This window comes from Pteropus vampyrus, unplaced genomic scaffold, assembly GCF_000151845.1.
Source record: "Pteropus vampyrus isolate Shadow unplaced genomic scaffold, Pvam_2.0 Scaffold292, whole genome shotgun sequence".
Classification (NCBI taxonomy): Eukaryota; Metazoa; Chordata; class Mammalia; order Chiroptera; family Pteropodidae; genus Pteropus; species Pteropus vampyrus.
The window spans coordinates 870,840-886,121 of NW_011889073.1; the positions used below are offsets into that span (position 1 = coordinate 870,840).

General features: G+C 44.0%; 1 protein-coding gene across 1 annotated transcript in view; it reads right to left on the minus strand.

Annotated features, from left to right (window-relative positions):
- TULP4 (tubby like protein 4) overlaps nucleotides 1-15,282 on the minus strand; it is a 144,460-nt gene that overhangs the window by 35,297 nt on the left and 93,881 nt on the right. Inside the window, exons 4-5 of the mRNA XM_023521102.1 lie at nucleotides 5,792-5,972; nucleotides 4,286-4,420 (exon numbers count right to left, since the gene is read on the minus strand). Coding sequence (XP_023376870.1) covers nucleotides 4,286-4,420; nucleotides 5,792-5,972 — 316 coding nt within the window. The remainder of the gene's footprint in view (nucleotides 1-4,285; nucleotides 4,421-5,791; nucleotides 5,973-15,282) is intronic.

The following is a 15,282-nucleotide window of genomic DNA, read 5'->3' on the forward strand; positions in this document are numbered from 1 at the left end:
ATTCCCCCAAAACGTAACTAAATCAGGCAAAACCACATATGACAAAGCTGGCTGGTAAATACCTATCTCCAATACCAGCATTCCATACTGGGGCTCACACAACTCTGAGAGAGCAGATAAGATGATAAAACCTTTGTACGTCCCAAGTGCTTTTTCCACTGCTGTGCCCGCTGGCCCAGAGGTAACTTAGAGGTCATAAATGCTAAAAGTAAAAAGGAAATCAAGAGCAAAGCCTAAGTTTGTGCTCATTTGATTTCTGTGCACCACTGGACAGGTAATGTATAGGTAAAGGACATATCTGCACCTAAATATCTGCCCTGACCTTCATCCAACATTTGATGATGTGCAGCTTAGGAAAGAAGATAAAACTTCTGTTAGGTGGTAGCGTTGTGTCCACACTGGAGATGCAATGCCACCTACAGCCAGTCAGTGCCTGTAAGAAAAGGCTATCAACTGTATTAGTCCTAATAAGATTTACAGCATAGTTTTTCTCCCTCAAAACCCTAAGACCATATGTGGCTTATACAGAGAGAGATCCCCGAAATCTGGAACTCAGTGGCTCATTCTGCAGAGGCCGGACAGGAATGCATTTCAGAGCTAGGTCTAGAATTCGACAGCTCTTGAGCGCTATCAAGTCCCACGTGACCACAGCACCCCTTATTCCTGTGCAGTACTGATGCTGACATTAACACCAGCCATTCTGAGGTCACCAAGTTCTTAACTTCCTTTGAAGACGAGACCGTGGCCCTGGCGACGAGATGGCTCTCCAGCCACAGGGAAGCCGGAGCTTGCTCATCAAGTCAACCACAGACAGGAACTAGAGAGACGGGGGAGCAGAGGGCTGAGTGGAAGTAGTTACAGACAAACACGAAATGAAAAGCTCTATAACCTGAGATAGTGAAAGCATCAATAAAAAGGAGTTTTTTCCCTTTTTCTTATGAACGCATATGAATAAGGTTGAGTACAAACCAGGAATTGAAAAATAAGGCTTAAATGCAAATCCTGGTCAGTTAGATTTTTATAAAGAAGCTAGAGAATGTGTATACACATCGAGTGTGCTCTGGATACCTGACGCCTTGATCGCTCTGGGAAGAGCCCGGTCATGCTAACGAAACCATAATGACTTTTTCTGGATGGCACCTTTGGAACCACAGAGGAAGTCAAAAGGAGGAGCAACTAACACTAACAGGTAAAAACAACAAAAAAATGGAGTCTACCGCTGTTTAGGGCAGAAATATCATTGCACTACTGCAGAAATGAAGATGAAGATGACAGCTCAACTCCCAAGGATCCCCAGCGGGCCTGCTTGGCCAACGGGTAAGTGAGTACCTGTCTGCTTGTTCGATTGACTGATTTCACTTAGATTCTTTGAATTTTGTCACAAGGTGGTTTTTCTCAACAGAAAAGTGGGTTATTGGCCCTGCAGGGCTGGCTTAGACACACGATCATTCAGAGGCTGCTCAGAGATGGGCCCTGAGCACTCAGGGGGGTTCTGTTTCCTAGATGAGCACTCCCTGAGTTAAGCAAGAACCCAAGCATTTACAAGCAAACACTCAGGGATGTCTTTAATGCAGGTAGGAACAGCATGAAAAGATAAAATGGAGTCACTATGGCCAAGTGGCTAGGGATGAGGAAATGGTTCTGTTCTCACTTTAACTAGGCTGGGAACTTACACTTTTCACCTCTCCAGTCCTGCATCACTGCCTGGACACATGTCAGACCCTCAGATGACCATCTGAATGACCTCAGGAAGAAGCTGTTCGCTTGTCCAGCCCACTGGACATCTGAAGATTAGCATCTTGGACCAAGCCAGGGGCTAAGAATACAGGACTAATTCTTCTCAAGAATCTACTTAGCTTTTCTTTCTCCTGCCTAAAAACAGGACAATTTGTAAATGTGTACCACCCCCACCAGAAAAGACATAAGTTAATCACTGGAGACAACTTTAGACCCTTATTTGCCAAAATGGCACCAAAAGAATCTACATAACAAGTGTCACCAAATGGCCTTTAACTTCCGTTAGTTCCCCCATGTATTTCCCTTCAATTTGCTGCCTCTAAAAACTGTGCTGTCCTTTTGTTAACATGCTACATAAACCCAAGTTCTCGGCTCCACTCCCCCACCTGTGAGTTACTCATTTCTGAGTGCTTCCGTGGTAAGCATAACACACGTGTTAATAAACCTGTCTGTTCCTCTCTTGTCAATCTGTCTGTCTCCTGTCGGTCTAATTTACAAGGCCCCAGTTAGAAAATGTCAGATGGGTAGAGGGAAAAGTCTTTCCTCCCCTACATCCTCGAGAAAGAGTAAAAGTCACAACAAAGGGTAAAAACTCTAAATAAAGTGAACCAATTGACCATTAATTGTATGATAAAAAGAAGTCTCCAAATTTGGGATTCTTAGATTTTTCGTCAAGGAGAACTTATTCAGAAAACATCTGCAAAGCAAACCAACCTCTCCACCCCCCAACATACAAATCTGCACAGACAACGAAGTTTGACAGGTGGTGGGGAAGAGGTCTGGTCACAGGGATTGTAAGCTAAATGACATTCTAGGTTCTTTCGCATAGGACACGAATTACGGTGTTGATGATAAACTGAAGAATATCACGAGTCTCCTTTTTTCACTAGAAAAGTTCTCTGATGATACTTCTCTGACACAGTGACTGAGAAAGACTAAGTGGATCACGCAGGATAGGAGTTAGGACAAAACTCGAGTCAAAAACTGTCCCATTTGGGAGGACTCCTTTGGGTCATCGCCCCCGCCGGCAGTCTGCGCTCATCCCCTGCTGCAGACTTGGTGGGACCGCGTCAGCGTGCTGCCCCAGTGCAACCCAGTCTGGCAGGGGACAAAGTAATACCGCCAAGGAACAAAACACAGCTCCACGGGAGGGCGAGGCAACGAAAAATTAGAAAAACTCACCCTGTAAAGAATAAAAAGGAACTAAGTGCTAATTGTTTTCTTTTCAGCCCTAATCAGATATTTACTAGAGAACTTAGTTCAGGATTCCAGAACTAGAGTTAGGTTCTGATGAAATTAAAAACCTTGGTTAAAAGATTTGAAGATAGAATTTTTGAAGGAAAAAAGTAGAGCCTGGATTATTAAATATATGGCAAATTTATGATACCCAACCCTATATTTTAGCTCCACTAAAGGCAGAAAATTCAGAAAAATCCCAAGGAATTTAAGTTCATCGCCACAAAAAATACTCACTCAGCTCCTAACAGGGCCTATTTGTGGCGTAATGAAGGACTGCTACATAGTTCTTGTCCCTCAGGAGTTTACAGGCTAAGTAATGCCTTCCAATTATCGCTCTGAAACAGCAAAATGGGACACCTAAGGAGGGAGTATAACTTGCTTCTAAAGACATTCTCTAATTTTATAATAGAATTAATAAGTGCTTCATGCGGTGGGGGGGCACGTATGATGTATTCCAGGCGATCAGCAATTTGACATATAGACTTGATTATCTATTTCCCTGTGACTCCTGAATAATTCAGCGCATGGCCACGACTCTGGTCTGATGGCCAGCTCTGAATGACAGCAGCAAGTTAAACCGAAGGTTCTGGCATGTCCCTCCCCCATTCAGGTTACGGTGGGCTCCCTAACACTGAGGACCAGAGGGAGCCTAGGATTTTGTGCATTGTACCATCTGACTGAGGAGACAATTGTTTTCCAAAAAAACTCATCAGGTCGCATCACCGGTAGGATTCTCAAACGGCAAAATTCAGGTCGCCCCACATGCCTATGGACATGGATTGTCCTGAGAGAGCAGCATTTCACAATGTATCAGGAAGGTACCAGTGCCTGACTAGGCAGTCAGCTGACCTTCGCATCCATGCCTCGGTCTGGCAACTGTGGAGCCTCCATAAATCTGTTCAGGTCACGGTACTACGCAATAAGTAGTTCCTTGATAAGCCTTAAAATGACAGGGCGTCCGTGTAAATATGTCTTGGGCATTGTCTGCTGCCTCAAGAACACCAGGTACCGCCTGCTACCCACTACTGTGAGGACACCGTGTCCGCTGGGACAAACGCTCTGTGTGTCTGAGAGAGGGCCACTCTTGCTGCAGGGGGAGAGCAGTGAAGCTGGCAGAAATCCCTCCACTAGGCGAGACTCGGAGGCGGCTCACCAGATTAGCAGAGGAGCGAACGTAAGTGGCCCTTAACACCAGACTCCGTTAAGCCCGGAGGTCACTGCAGAGGCTGGAATCAGCAAGTGCTAGGTGTGTGACACCCGGCCTGGAAGGCTGACCTGTAGGCCTGGGGTCACATGCAGCCTCCCGTACCTTTCAGCCCTGAGCGGATGATAGTAGGAGACAAGTCATCGTAGTTGTTCATTAAGCTGATGTCCCCCGAGGTGAAGCTGACGGTGAGCAGCGGCTTGATGTTTTGCACCGGGATGGGATATGCTGCTGGACCATCTGTGGGGACAGAAATGCTGACTGAAAAAGTGGCAATGAGCACACGACCTAAATCCAGGTCCCCAACGCTGCAGCCTTGCAGAGCGCACTGCAAACTGCCTGGGAATGCAGCTCGCACTCGGGGCTGGGGCGCTACCGAGCAAGGCAACGTCCCATACCACTCAGGACTCCACAGGCCAGCGGGGGACAGCGCACGCCACCAGAGAACCCTGGAATGAGAGGCAGGATGGGGACAGACACGCAGTGGGGGTCCTTGGGCTCTGCTGTGCGGTGGTGAAAATGTGTGTGAAAAGTTTATTAACCTGTGTGCTAATGTGTTAAATATTTCTAGTGATGTGTAAACGTAAATTACTGGAATGTCATATAACATATAAGGATGGCGGGAAAGGGAATGAACGTATTTTCTTAATCCTGCTCCAAAATACAGAGGAAAATTGCTTTTCAACCCTAAGTGCTCTTTTATTGAATGTTCTAGGACATGAGCAGCCACGGCAGCCACCATGAGTGCTTTGTTAAGTTTTTACCACAAGAGACCCCAAATCTGAGAGAAGGTTGAGGCTGGGTGTGGCTCATAGAGAATTCCGCTACATCCGCAGTGCGGTCAGCATGAGGAAAATCCTGCTCCGTAACTTCCAGGAGTACTCACTGGGCATTAAGAAAGGAGCCATGACGAACCACATTCTGGATTCTTCCATGTGTTATTTCAAGAAGTAAATGCCAGGTCCTCTCCCGGGCCAGGGTAGGTCAGGACTCTCTCAAATGGCTCCCCTGGGCGTCGCACCCATGCCACGCTCATCCCTGGCAGCCATCCAGGTGGGCTGCCTGGCATCCGCGCTCGGCTCACGCCAAGGCAGTCCCGCTCACAGGGGGTCCCCAGTTATCGCTCTCCCTTGCTTCACCCAAAGATGCTGCAGGCGCCTGCCTCTGCACTCAAACTCCTCTGGCCACCAGGAAAGGCCTGCTCTGTCTGAAAGGCACATCCCTTGTCACCCCAAATAGCCCCATTGCTCCTGAGAGGGGCAGCTGGTCAGAGCAGCACCAGGCACTGAATTCTGTCCCTGGACCTACTCTGGACTTGCTGCATAACCACGGTCTCTGAATCTTCTTTCGCCCAATGCCGAGTGGGGAAGAGTAAACCTGCATCCAGTCTAGTCGAGTTCTTTGTAAAAGTGTGCTGGCCCAATGTTTTAAGATGCGGACTTTCATTACCACGAGGCTAAAGACACGATCAACACTTCACTCGAGACTGGGTCCCACTTGAAAAAGGCCTGGTCACACCAAGGGGACCTGTGGGCTGAGGCCTCTCTCGGGAAGCATGACCTCTGCCCTGCACCCCCCCGCCCCCGGCCCTGCTGGGCAGCAGCCGGCTACCTTGGGGCGGGGCGTAGTCGTCCGAGTCGGTGTCGCTCTCGCTGCTGTCCTCCACCAGGAAGGCGGGGTAGTTCCAGGACATGCCGAGGACGCCATCGGCCTCGTGCAGCAGGACGTGGGCCAGCATCCTGCCATGGCAGTCCATGACGATCACCTGCCCATCGGCCGTGCCAAACAGCACCTGCAAGCGAGGACAAGGACCACGACGGTCAGGCAGGAAGGGCCGCGGCTGGCGGCAACCCTCATCACGTCAACTTGTTTAGAAGGACGACACGTATTTAGAATTAAATACACAGACCAGGTAAGGAACTGAGGGGGTGTGCAAAGCGTTAAGTAGTAATTTAGCTGGTCGTTATGGCAAGAATTTTAGTCCTCTAATACTGAAATCTGATTAACGGCACAATAAATATATTCATTATGTTGTCTGGACATTTCAAATAACACCAGCAAAATCAGTTTCACTTTTTGTGGACTGTTTTTGCTTTCTTGTTTTTTTTTTTTTTTTGGTGGGGGGTGTGGAGGTGGAGGGTTAAGAAGAGGATAATATTCATTTATTTTTCTGGAAAATAAAGAAGTAGCAGAGGTTTGTTGTTAGGAATTTCTCAAATTTAGAAAGAAAACTTAGGTGTATGTTAGAATAAATCAATTGTCCGTGTATGTTTCAAGAGAAAACACATGTTTCATATTTGGAAAAGAAGATGCTCCTGAAACAGGTTGTCTAACGTTTTCACTGTGAATAAGAATGGTACTAATGTATGAATCAATAATTAATGTTACAATGTATTAATGGAATTAATATATTCATTGAGTGCTGCTTTGTGCTAAGCACTATACTAAAAGCTTTTTACTTCATTATCTGTCAAAATAATCCTAAGTACTGGCATTGCTGTAATGACACTTGGATAGGCTGAGGCCTGGGTGTGCTGCGGGCTGTCCCTCGGGAATCCCCCTCACGCCCCCAGTCTGGGAGCTCACACGGAGGACCGCGCCACGGGTCATGGATGGGCACATGGTGGACATGGCGGAGCTAGTGCATAGGCAGGGCAGAGGAAGGCTGGCTGGGGGTGACCCCTCCATCAGAGCAGCATGGGAGCATCTTGCAGCTGCTGGAAGCTCCCTGACAAGCGACATCTTCTAGACGGATGTCCCCGAGGGGAACCTTGGGGCCCGGGGAGCAGGACCTCCACAGGGAGCATGGCTGTGTTACCTTCTGCTTCGGGTAGTGGGCCCTGCAGTCTCTGCATCTGCTGCCATTAAAACTTTCCATCTTTTGTGTCTAATGAGATTTGTCTCCCCCTGAGCAACTCGCTGTGACAACCCAGCAAACTGTTTCCATTTCACCGAAGGTCAAATAAGCTGACAGAGCCGTTAAGTGGTCAAGCCAGGGCCATCCAAGCAGAAAGGCCAGTATTTACACAAGGGGAAAGTTATTTAAGGCTGTTTACATCTTTGCTTCTTTTTGCTTTTAAGATTTTGACACTAATTTTTGGGCACATACTGTCCACGGCTGTACTGCTGGCACCTCAAAAAGCCTCGGGTACAGTGGCCACACAGTATTTGTTGTTCAATGAATGAATTAAAGTCGGTGACAATCAAAAGGCAACTTTAGGACATAAATGCTCATGATTAAGAGAGATCAACTGCAAGGGAAATATATTTCATTTGAATAATAATAAGCTCACAGAATTTACAGAGCTGTTAGAATTAATCGATGTGCATCAAAAATTTCTTTAAACACGATCTACATTTTAATGACTGTAAACAAAAAAAAGGGGGTGGGGCTAGAACAGTTTCCCTGCCCAGGGATGGTGATGAATTTATCGGTGCATGCCACTTAAAGGAAAAACAGACAAAACTAACAGGAACACAATGAAAATCATTTTACAAAAAGTGGAGTTTGGGGCTGTCAACGAAGAAAGTAAGCATGCACGTCACGTCCACAAACAGCTCAAGGACACAGGCGGAGGAACGGAGACCCCGGAGCGGGTCTGACCTGCTGAAGCTCCGGAAAGGCAGATGCTGAATGTGTTGGTAAGCAGTTTCAAACGATGATAAATACGGAACATGACTTCCAGTAACTTTAACTGAAATGTACAATTTACATACTTCAGAAGAAAAAGATGTGTCAGAACTGCACTGTAAAGTCAATGTCCTGGGTGACAGCCCCAGGAGGCAGGCTTTCCCCCTTTCCACATCTGCACTCGTCTGTTCAGTATGTTCTGAAGAGCAGCTCTGTACCCTGGTGCTGGCTGAGGAGCCACTTTATCACACACGATTTTTTATTTTTAATACCGATAGCTCATTAGCAGGCGACGGCAAACGATTCTTCTTCATGAGGACTCCAGATTAACATACATCGATCCCAAGAAGTTCCCTGGCCCCTCTTGCTGTGGGTTCTCACGTCACCCCCACATCTCCCACTGCTGCAAGCATCACGACTCTCTATCTTTACCATGTGATTATCTGATTTCTGTCTGACTCCCACACTAGACTGTAAGCTTTTGAGGACTGGACCATGTCTGCTCTGCTCGCCACATCCCCCCAGGGCCTGCCACATTAGATGACACAAGGCAGGAAGCATCTGTGCCAGGAGGGAGGAAAGGTCTCTGCACTGAAATCTTTTGAATAACACTCACATTTTTCCATTTTAGAGAAACAGATACCAGACAACAGAACAGACACCTAACTTCCGAATAAAGGACCAGTGACATAACGCGTTATCGGTGCTCGATAACGCACGAAAGCAAAAAGAAGAAAAAAATCAGCCCCCAAGCTGCCCCTGCCCCCAGTCAGTTCCGGCCACAGTTCTCGTGGGAAGACAGCGCACTTTTAAGATGGGAGAGAGGGGAAAGAGCAGCACTAACGGTCTAGTTGTCAAGCAATGATGGAGGAAGTTACTCTGTTCTGGAACAAGTACGTCACAGATAACTGCAGAACACTGATACAACATGAAATCAGATTTTTAAAAATCTCTGTTACGAGTTCTTTTCATGCCTAATTACTTCCAATGAGATAAGGCTTATGCGAGCCAAGGACTTCAAGAGAACAAGACAGAAAAGTCTAATAATAATGAATACTCGCACCGGCAAATGCATCCATCTCTGCCTCTTCTACTCCCTAATTCTGGTGCTCCAGGTACACTGGTGCCAGCTCCTCCTCCCTGGGCAGTCTCCTCATCTAGGCTTGGCCCTAGGCCCTCTTCTCTCTCTAGGAGATCACAGTTACGTCCATGGCTTCGAGGACCCCACTCAGGCTAGCTCCTCACCCAGGTCTTCTCCCAGCAAAGACTGTGGCTTGCCTTTTATCCCATGTCCAGTACGGTGTCTGATACATAACAAGCACTCAGACACCATGTGTGAAAGCTTTTGGGACCCACCCCAAGGAATTAATGTCGCTTCAACCACAGACCCCATAGCACTTAGAACTTCGCTGTTTTGCATGTCCGTCTTTCCCATTCAATCATGAGCTTCTCGAGGGCGAGTCTGCACCCAATGTTCTCACATGCTGCCTGTCACGACTGGACGCTCGGTGACTGTTAGCAAATGAGTTTCTGCCCAAAGCTTTGGCCTTTGCCCAAGCTTTCCTACAGAGGCAGAACTTTAATTTTGTCTTTAAGCTATAAACCAATGCTTAAATACTCTCACAAAATTGGCCTCCAAAACACTTTCACAATTACATATTTTTCCTGCTGTTTCTTCTGTTGGGCTGCAGGCTTTGTGTATGGGTGAGGGACAAGGCCCTCTGTGACGTGGACACAAAGGACCAAACCAGCTGGCAGAAACCCAAGGGTCCTAGGGCCAAACCAGTTCAAGGGCCATCTCTCCCTGATGGGCCTTTTTAACAACAATGAAATTTTGAAATAATTATGATATCCATATATAATCTCTTCATTTCCATGTATTCCATTCAAAACTATTTTTAGATGTAATTATTTTAAAACATAACACAATTATTACCAGTAATTTAAAATGAACCAAGCCATAAACCAAAGGGGGTAGGAAGAGGATATAAAATCATTCAAAATTTATGTTTTGAAAGCGGTGATGCTATCTCATCAGTATCTTCATCTTTGGACACTGGTACCTAACTAAATTCTTGAATCAAGACTAGATTTCAGCGGTGAAAATGCATGCTTCTATAAATGCTCACCTCTCTTGTGGTAGAGTTGAACTAGCAGTACTGGAACTGGTTCCAGAGGAACTGACTTTTTCCCCACTTGCTTTTGTGACTTAAAGCTGAGGGAGCAGATAAAGTGATTACGAATTTTTGCTGAGCAACCTTGTCCCACTGGTGGCAAACGCCTAAATGTGCCGCTGAGGACAGGAATGAAGGGACAAACTGCAATGTCCCTTTGCTCTTTATCAGGAAACTTTTGTTCTGAGATGTCACTGAAGCAAAACTTTTTTTTTTGTTAAAGACTGTTGGGTTTTATAACACTAGCCTTAGAATGCACTTCAAGGACAAATTTGAATATTTTGCAACTAAAGAAATAGAGCCACTAAAATCAGAAAGATAGTTGTAGATGAAAGAATTGTTCAACTGATTAACAGACTATTTTCTTTTTTTTTTTTAATTTTTATTATTTATTATTATTTATGCCTACAGCACTTGGTCTTTCTAGGTGGTCTCCCAATCCAAGTACTGACCAGGCCCGACCCTGCTTAGCTTCCGAGATCAGACTTCGGGCTTGTTCAGGGTGGCATGGCCACAGACCATGGACTGTGGCTCCACTGGGGCGTGAACCCAGGATCTTCTGCGTATAAAGCAGATGTGCTAACTGCTACACTATGGAACCGCGTCCAACAGACTATTTTCTGGTTTAAAAAAAAAGAATTGATTTCATAGTTAACTATAACAATCATGTCTAAAACAGATACTTTAAAGCTTATTGTGACAAATGTGAGAAAGACATCTCGCCCAAAATATCTATAATAAACAATTTATACCTTTGGCTAAACATATAATTCTAAATTTGTTTCATCTCTTCACTGCAGAAAAAACTGCTTATAAACTAACCCATAAAGATGAGAGACTATCCTATGTCTAAAGGTTTTCAGAGGAGATATTCTATCTGCCTCATGAATCAAATTTAATGTTAAATAATTCTCATTGCTAAAACATGCCTTCCCAACTCTTGCTGGGTCCATTTTTAATTTTACTCACCCTTCTAAGATACCCACACATGATTTCTGGCGGTGGAGGGGAATGGTCTAACTACAGGGCTAATTAAGATGTGCATTCAACTAGAATATCTCCAGAAGGCTACACAGGTAACTGGAAACACCAGTTATCTCAGGGGAACAGGACTGGGTGGCCTGGGGATAGCAGAAGAAAGGGGCCTTTTCATCGTATACCCTTCTGAATATTCAGAATTTTATACCATGTGAATATACTCTTAAAGATACATATTTAAGTATACTTTGAATGAGGCAGAAAGAAATGTTTCAGGACCATAACTCCGTCAGGTCTTGGGAGCTGGGTAAAATGCCCACTCACCACGCAGTCTCTGGGGGTGAACGTGCACCTTGAATTTGGGTGGGAGATGCTAAGTGATGCTGGAATCTGAGGAGACTGCGTGGTATATGGTCCAAGTCTCCTGGGGAAACATCCTTTCCTTTGCAAAAAACTCAGGACTGGGAGTGAGCTGGACAAGGGTCTCTTTCTATTCTGACTCCTAATTATTTTCATAATTTTGAACTGATCGCCACCTCCCTGAGTGTTGGTGTCCTCTGACGGCTAAAAAAGTTCTATTAGATGAGCTCTCAAATCCTTTCCTGTTTCAAAATGCTACAAATCTTTAATATATCTAAATATACTTCTCAATACTGAGAAGTATTACAGTAATTCTCAGTAATTTCTGTGGCTACAGATAAACTTCTTTGACAAAAAGCCTGTAAGGAAATAATTTCCTGGTCTGAGAGAGTAAAAGGCATCTGGTGGAAGCAGATCCGACAGCACTTGTGACTGGTGTGGAGGATAAAGAAAGCCAGATGCTAGTCAGAGGTAAGGACAGATTTTAACCAGTAATAACTAGTCCAATAGGAAAGGGCACAGCACGAACCGAACTCGGCTTCCCTCTGTGCAGAGGTGGCTGGGCATCCTGAAGGAAGGATGAGGGAGTAGGAAGGAGGCAGGCCTGAGTTCAAGCAGAAGCAGGAAGGTGGACATTCACAAGAAGTGGGTGGTGGGGCTGGCCACCTGGGTTTGCTAACTGGTGCTTGTAAAAGTTAGGGCGCTAGCCTCTCAGAGACTGGGAGACATGGGTCCTAGCTGTCAGAAACGAACAGTAAATCCCTTTGGCAGCTTGAGTTTTCCAGGCAAGAACTTAAGGAGGCTAGAGTTGTCATCGTTAGTGACATAACCTTGTTGACAGAACTATGCTAATGTCTGTTCTCTGTGTGTGTGTGTGTGTGTGTATTATTTGTGATGAGAATCTAGTTTTCTAGGTCAAAGCTGAGGCCTGGTCAAGAAGAGGGCTCAATAGGGGCTGCCTAGAATTTAGTCAGGAGTGTGTCACTGGTAGTGGCACACGTCACCTCCCTGCAATGTGACACAAAGATATATTTCAATGCCAAGGGCGGGGATGTCAGAGCAGCAATGCATGTGTGGTTCAGGACCGCCACGAGGAACCCTGGTAACCTCAATTTTATATAGTTCAGCCATCTGGACAAAAATTGGTGTCATGCGGGGCTTCTGTGTCAAAACCAAGGCCACTGTCACGCTGTAGTATTACTAAAGGCATGTGAAGAAAATATAACACTAAATTCACAAGTAACTGAATTTCTTTTTCTTGCCTAATTGCTCTGGCTAATATTTCCAGACCTCCTCACCCCCAAACATATTATATTTTTTGCTGTAGTAAGAACACTTAACATGGGAGCTATACAAAACGTTAAGCGCATAGCACAGCACTGCTAACGGCAGGCTCCTTGTTGCACAGCAAGGCTCCAGAAACAACCGTCCTGCATAACTGAAAAGCCACATCCTCGAACAGAACTCCCTGCCACCCCGCCCCCACCCTGGGCAGCCACCCCGCTACTCCCTTCTTTACTGTACAAGTTTTCATTGTACAAGTCTCTCACCTTCTTAGTTAAGTTTATTCTTAAGTATTTTATTATTTTTGATGCTATTATAAATGAGATTTTCTTAATTTCCTTTTCAGATAGTTTGCTGTAAAACATTTTTGTATATTGATTTTATATCCTGCAGCTTTACTGAATTCATTTATTCTAACGTGTGTGTGTGTGTGTGTGTGTGTTTTCCCTATATAAGTGTGTGTGTCTTTAGGGTTTTCCCTATGTAAGGCCATATCATTTGCAGATAATTTTACTTCCTTCTTTCCTATTTGACGCCTTTTACTTCTTTTTCTTGCCTAACTGCTCTAAGATTTCCAGAACGAGGTTGAACAGAAGTGGAGAGAGCAGGCAAACTCATCTTGTTCCTGATCACAGAGGAAAAACGTTTCCTCTAATATCACTGAGCATGATATTAGCTGTGGGATTTTCACATCTGACCTTTATTCCATTGAAGTCATTTCCTTCTACTCCTAGTTTGTTGAGAGTTTTTAATCACAACAGGGGTTTAGAATTTTGTCAAATGCTTTTGCTGTAACTATTGAGATGACTGTGTGGTTCTTATCTTATATTCTGCTAATGGGGCATATCCCATTAATTCATTTTCATATGCTGAATAGCCTTACATTGCAGGGATAAAACCCACCTGATTACTATATATGACTCTTTTAATATGAGGATGGATTCAGTCTGCTAGCATTTTGCAGAAGGTTTTTGTGCCCATGTTCATTAGGGACAGTGGTAACTTTTTTTCTTACAGTGTCTCTGGCTTTGGTATCAAGGTAATCCTGGACTCATAAAATAAATTTGGAAGTGTTCGTTTCTCAAGTTTTTGGAAGAGATTGAGAAGAAAGGATGTTAATTCTTTATGTGTTTGGCTGTATTCTCTAGTGAAGCCATCTGGTCCTGGCATTTTCTTTCTTGGGAGGTTTCTGATTACTAACTCAATCTCCTTACCAGTTATAGGTCTGTTCAGATTTTCTATTTCTTAATGATTCAGTCCTGGTAGGTTCTATTTTCTAAGAATTTATCTGTTTCTTCTAGACTATCCAATTAGTTGGCATGTAATTGTTCATAGTAGTCTCTAAAAATCTATATTTCTGTGACATCAGTCGTGATGTCTCTTCCTTTATTTCCAATTTTTAAAATTTGAGTCATTTCTCCTTTTATAGTTAGTTTAGCTAAAGATTTGTCAATTTTGTTGCTCATCACAAAACTCAACTCTTAGTTTTGTTGATTTTTTCCTATTGTTTTTCTATTTTCCATTTCATTTTATTTCTGCTCTAAACTTTATTATTTCCTTCCTTCTGCTAACTTCGGGCTGTTTATTCTTTTTCTAGCTCCTTTAAGTATACAGTTGGATTGTCTGAGAGCTTTCTTCTTTTATATTGTAGGTATTTATTGCAATAAACTCCCCCTTTTTGCTGTATCCCATAAGTTTTGGTACGTTGTGTTTTTGTTTTGTCTCAAAGGATTTTCTAACTTCCTTTGTGATTTCTCCTTTGACCTTTTGGTTAACTAAGAAAGAGTTCTTTCACTTCTGTATATTTGCGAATGTTCCAGTATTCCTTTCACTATTCATTTCTAGCTTCATTCCACTGTGATTGAAAAAGGTACTTGATATGATTTTAATCTTCTTCAATTTGCTAATACTTGTTTTGTGACCCAACATGTAATCCATCCTGGAGAATGTTCTTTGTGCACTTGAGAAGAACATGTATTCTGCTTCTGTTGGGTGGAGTGTTCAATACATCTGTTAAGTCCATTTGGTTTACACTGTTATTAAAGTCCACTGGTCCTGCCTAGATGTCCTATCCATCTTTGAATGTGGGGTACTGAAGTCACCTACCATTACTGTATTGCTCTGCATTTCTCCCTTCGATTCTGTTAATATTTGCTTTACATATTTGGTATTTTATATATTTAGGTGCTCTAATGTTATATGCATATATATGTATAATTGTTATAGCTTCCTGATGAACTGACACTTTTACCATTACATAATGCCTTTGTCTGTTGCGACAGTTTTTGACTGAGAGTCTATTTTGTCTGGTATAAATATAGTCACCTCCGCTCTCTTTTGGCTATCATTTGCATGGAATACTTTTTTCGATCTCTTTACTTTCAGCCTACAGATGACCTTAAATCTAAAGGGTCTCTTGTAGGCAGCATATAGTTGGATCCTGTTTTTCGTTTTTAACCATTCAGCTACTGTGTATCTTTTGACTGGGGAGTTTAATTCATTTACGTTGAAGTAATTATTGATAAGAAAGGACTTACTATTGCTTTCTTGTTGATTGTTTTCTATCAGTCTCACGGTTCTTTGGCCCCTCTCTTCCTCTCTTGCTATCTTTGTGTTCCACTGATTGTTTTGTATTCACATGCTTGGATTTCTTTCTCTTTTGTGTGTCTTCTATA